Genomic DNA, 5,209 nt, shown 5'->3' with positions numbered 1-5,209 from the left:
CGAGGGAGTGGCGAGGGAGCTGTGCCCCAGAGGCCAGCGGAGGTGACCTCACTTCCAACGAGGGCTCCCGCCCTGCTCCGGCGCTACGGACAACATCTCAGTTCAGGACAGCTGCACCTCAGGCCTCACACACACTAAAAACAGATCCATCCGGAATTACGCACTAATCAAGTGCATACCAATGTTATACCACGAGCCCCGATTTATGGTTCATGAGGAAAGCTTTCGTTAAAAAAAAAAGTAGGCAACACGGTCTGCCGCAGCTGTTTATTATATTTAGAAGGCTACAAATTTGAGCTTTTAAGAAAAATTCACAAAATATTCCGTTGAAACCACGTTTCCGGTTCATCAAATTTCAAATGTATTTTAATGTGCTGGACAATATATTCTAATGCTGTCTAAAACACAGCCAAATTATTTTTCTTTTATTCATTTGTACACATTCTGTAATTTTTTGAAAACCAAGATTAAGATAAAAAATGTTAAGAAAACTACCCAATTACAATGACTATTTCCCCATGTACTGGAATATTTTCTGTGGGTGTGTCTTCTTACCTTATTCATTTTTACTTCTGTACACTATATCTATTTATAAATGCACTTAGGGAGTTCTCATCTTACATTTCTCATAAATTCAAACAGCAACGCCTTGTCAAAAGATTAATTTGCTTGGCAGTGCAGAAGCTTAGGCTGTTACAAGCACTCACTGAAAATTATTTTTAAATTTATCCATCATCCAAAATAAACAATTTCAAAGGGACAGACGTCTTTAAACATGATTTTGAAATCACCTTAATATGTGGAAATATAAACGAAGCAATCTCAAATTAGACACCAGCCATTTTGGGTCTTTTGTTTTTATTCTTTGCTCCCTTTTTAATGAAATATATGTCGTGAATTTTGTTTCTCCAGGCCCTCCTCGTATCAGCTGATGCTGGTAACCCTTAGCCCATGAGCCTCACAGCACTGAGACCCCCCCCGCCCCCAAGGAGAGGTGGAGGAGCCCTTGTTTCCAGACCCCCAGCTGTTGGAACCAAAGAGGCCAAGGAAATTAAGCAGGGGTGTGCACGGATATGCCAGAAGGAAGGTGTGTGCAGGAAGTCACGCAAAACAGAAATCGCGGGGAAGCTTCTACTACATCAAAAATAACAATTTCTCAAAAGAAATATTAAAAATCAGTAATGTATGTATACCCTGTGAAAAAGTAGCAAAACAATCCACAAAACTGGCTGGTCTTCACTGCAGTCTGTGACGTGGTCACTGGTTCATTTAAAGAGGAATTTCTCCAGGAAATACATATCGCAACGTCAGTATTAAGAACCATAGCGATCCTACAGAAAGAACCAACACGAAAGTTTACGACTATCAGCGTCCCCAAAACGGGTGCCGCAGCGACGGGAACCCGCACCCAAGGAAGTGGGAACTGGGAGCTCCTGGCGCCTGCGCTGCGGCCCCTGGGCTGTGGGAAGGACGGTGAGGGGTGCAGGGCCCCATGGTGAGCCCTCCAGGGGGCAGGTGTGATGGGGGGACAGAGGAACCCTGAAATTCTGGTTCAGCGGAGGGATCTTGCAGGAGCACCTTAACCTCTCTGTGCCTGTTTTTCAATCCATAAACTGGGGATGATCACCTATAAAAAACAGGGATGTCACCTCCACGGAAGGTCTGGTGTGGGCTCGGCTGACCTAAGGGACGTGAAAGAGCTCTGCGAATTCTAACCAAAGGTTGTGTCACCCACAGCTGGAGCCCCAGGGCCGAGGAGCTCTCCACAGTGGGGGCACCTCCCCAACCCGGGAGCCCCCTTTAGAGGCAGCAGAGTCCACGTCGATTAGGTCCTACTCCCTACAGCCATGTTTCACGTTATCAGTAGCGTCCTAAAATAACGTGAGGTAAGCAAGAAGGTTCACAAAGTCGCCTTCGTATAACCAGAGCCGGCCTTAAAGCATTACACATGAGCACGTTCCACTCCTGCCTCATTTAAAAGACTGAAATACAATCTAAATACCCAACTCGGGGAATATTTAAATAAATTACACCTATTTTCACTCAACAGAATGTGGTTTCTGAAGACTTTTTAACTACACGGAAGTGCTCATAACAAAACATCATGAAGGAAAAAGAGGGTGTAAAACCACAGACACGATATAATCCTTTACAAATTTTAAACAGGTATATGCACAGAAGCCTAGAATCAACATAGAATAAACCAAATATTAACGGAAGTCTGCCCTGGGAGGTGGGGTTCTGGGTAATTTTCTTCTTAATATTTCTGTTTCAAAAGAGGAAAAAAGTAGGTCATGATCATGACAATTCCTGTAACAATTCCTCTAGAGTCGTAACTTAGAAAATTTAAACAAATATGAAATTATAATTTCTGGTTTTCATGATGTCCTGGGTTACACTGTAGCAAAAATATAAATCAGTAATATAAAATCTGATTTTCCAGCAATTGAAGAGTGGTCCGAATCTCATTTTCAAAACTATGAACCCACCATCAAACTCAGTTAATGTCATCCCCGTTTCACTAACCTGAATCGAAGTCATGACTCCGTTAGCGAAGACGGAGAGCTTTCCAGCAACGGACCTCACTCCCTGCTTAAACTGGGCCATGTCGGGGGCCGTGGGCAGCATGCCCGTGAGGCTGTAGTTTCCTGCACACAGAGCAGACAGACGCTGGCTCGTCACTACCGCAGGGACGGGCGCAGCCAGTGCCCAGGGACCCGATGGCTTCGGAGAACTCGGCTCCCCTCCCCTCCAGCTGCCCATAAGCAGCAGCTGTGGTTAAGGGAAAAGGAGCCTGCGGTGGGTTTCAGCGCCAGCCCTACCATGAAGCAGCTGCAAGACCCCACGGTGAGAGAAGATGCAGCACTAGGTCTTAGGACCACCACGGGTTCAAATACTGGCACTGCCACTTCCAAGCTGTGTGCCTTTGGAGAGTTTCCTTACCCTCTCTGGGCCCGTTTCCTCCAGGCACTTAACACAAGACCTGACAGAGAAGTACTCAGTAAATGGCAGATGGGCGGACATCTGTGGGTTTTTCGGACTCAGCATCTCTTCCCCCTTTTGCTAAAAGCCCTCCTCCCTTCCTCTGCAGGAGGTCTCTCCCCCAGCCCCCTAAACCATGCATGGGCACGTGACCCAGACCTAGCCAATCAGAGCCTTCCTGGATTCCCGCATTCTCAAGGGAGGGGAGCCGTTTGCTTGCTCTGGGGTTACTGGTGGGGGCGAGGCGACGCTGTAGCTGTCTGTGACTAGGGCTGTCCCCCTCCCACTCCCTCCTCAAGGAGGGAAGGAGGAAGCCTCTGGCAGTGCGGGAGGAGGCTCACCCCAGGAGGAAAGGCAGAGGGGTGGGTGGGGCTGTCTGCCGACTCAGCAGGGCCAAGCGCAGTGCCAGCGCTCCCAGGTAGGGGCCGACCCCTCCCCCTCACCGAGGCCGCTGGCGGCTGGGTTTCTGCTGCTTTAGTCTGGGTGGTCCCAACACAGACAGCAGCATACTGCACACAGGTGAAACGCATCAGAGTGGTCACACATAAAGGGGTCCCTAGAGCTGACAGATGGGCTTCTGTGGCGCACTTCTGTCGCACAGCTGTGAAAAGGTGCCCGAGGGGCTCAGAGACTTTGTGAGAGAACGCCAACCCTGCAGAGCCTCCAGGGAGCCAGCCCAGCTGCCCCTGGGCTCTGCAGGTCACTCCACACCCGCCTGCCCCTTAAGCAGCAGCAGAAGCCAGGTCCCTTTCCAAGAACCAAATAGGAGGCACGCATTTATCCTCCAGCACGGACGCCACCCCGGAGAGACAGTGTGTCTTCCCACGGCGCCATCCCGTGCCCAGCACTCGGGGAGGGGCCACAGGTGCGGCTGCTTCTCCTCTCTGCCCCTGGGTGACATTTTAGAGTCTTGTAGCCCTTTGCCAATGACAGAGCGACAGCCTAGCCCAGCCCAGTGACGGGACTGGGGTTCAAAGCCCAGCACGGTGGTGCTACCAGCCGGTAAGATGCATCTGAGAGGAAATGAAGAGCTAGTGTGACATCCTGGGCGCAAAGGGCCAGTCACAGCTGCTCCATGGCGTGGCGAGGTCCGGAGTGGCGAGGGGGCTGTGCCCCAGAGGTCAGCGGACGTGACCTCAGCAGAAACGCCTCCACTTACAAGCTTCCAACTCGAGAAACGTTGAGAAAGAAGAGAGCACAGCTGAGGCAGGAGGTTTAACGTGGAAGCAAAGCGCTGTGGTGGCTGCTCCACTCGGGTGCACAGCCAGCCCTTCTTTTCGCTCAGGTTGACAAGACTCCGGTTTGTGTAACTGAACCTGGTTGGCGACAGCACCGTATGACAAATATGTTCAGCAAATCACCAAACAAAACCGCCCGACGGCCGACTGAAGTCAGTGCTTTGAAGGCCGACAGGCCCAAAGAGGCCAGGCTCCTGGACCCCGGGCCAGAGCCAGGAGGAAAGGAGTGGCCGAGGCGCCTCCAGGGAGCCTCGAGACCCAGGGACAACAGCAAACGCGCCAGGAGCCCCTACGACCCTGGGCAGTGCGCACCGCGCCCGGACAGAGGTGTCCGTCCGCAGTGCCCTGGGCTTCCCGGGTGGCCCCGTTCAGACTCAAATGATCAGAACCAGGTTTTGGAGAGAAATACACCAGAGGGGCAAGCTGGGTTTCCAGCTTCTTCTGTTCCGACACTGCTCTCAACAAAGAACAAAGCCACCTCTGCTCTGTCATCTGGTTCCCTCTGAGCCTGAGTGGCTCCCTCTGAGGCAGTGCCCAGCGATGGCCATCCCCCGTCCCCCAACTGACCCTGCTCTGGAGTGACGGCAGGGACGGGCACTGTGCCAGCTGTGGATGCTTACATGTGCTCCTCATCTACTCCCTCCCAGACCGTGGAAGGGAGCGGCCTTGGAGCAAAGCCAGGGTTAAAGCACGCCCCCAGGAAGTACCAGGAGGCATTTCTAATTTGGTGAAATCTTCCCCTTAACCCTGAAGAAATTATAAAGGTGATCTACCCAGTGGCACTGATATTTCACGGATGGGGAAACATTTAAGATAAGGAACACTTAAGGATTTAAGGATACTCTCTTACAACCAGCTTTTGCTCTTTGCTGAAATGCACTCTAAATAAAAAGTAAATATTTAATGATCAGTGTTCAATGCGCTTGCATTTAGAGCAGTTATTAAAGGCACCTGATGAGAGATGCAGACTGAGGGTAATCGTGGTCTGA

At 50.8% G+C, this 5,209-nt stretch overlaps 1 protein-coding gene across 3 annotated transcripts in view; it reads right to left on the bottom strand.

Annotated features, from left to right (window-relative positions):
- Nucleotides 1-252: 252 nt before the first annotated feature.
- The window catches only part of ARFGAP3 (ARF GTPase activating protein 3), a 53,608-nt gene continuing 48,651 nt past the window's right edge, over nt 253-5,209 (bottom strand). For all 3 annotated transcript variants that reach the window (XM_024737513.1, XM_024737512.1, XM_024737514.1), the window contains exons 15-16: nt 2,527-2,648; nt 253-1,331 (exon numbers count right to left, since the gene is read on the bottom strand). In XM_024737513.1, coding sequence (XP_024593281.1) covers nt 1,314-1,331; nt 2,527-2,648 — 140 coding nt within the window. In that variant the 3' untranslated portion in view covers nt 253-1,313. The remainder of the gene's footprint in view (nt 1,332-2,526; nt 2,649-5,209) is intronic.

The sequence above is a fragment of the Neophocaena asiaeorientalis genome, unplaced genomic scaffold, assembly GCF_003031525.2.
Source record: "Neophocaena asiaeorientalis asiaeorientalis breed wild unplaced genomic scaffold, Neophocaena_asiaeorientalis_V1.1 scaffold242, whole genome shotgun sequence".
Classification (NCBI taxonomy): domain Eukaryota; kingdom Metazoa; phylum Chordata; class Mammalia; order Artiodactyla; family Phocoenidae; genus Neophocaena; species Neophocaena asiaeorientalis.
The sequence above is the reverse complement of the archived record's forward strand: the minus strand, read 5'-3'. Positions and strand labels throughout refer to the sequence as shown.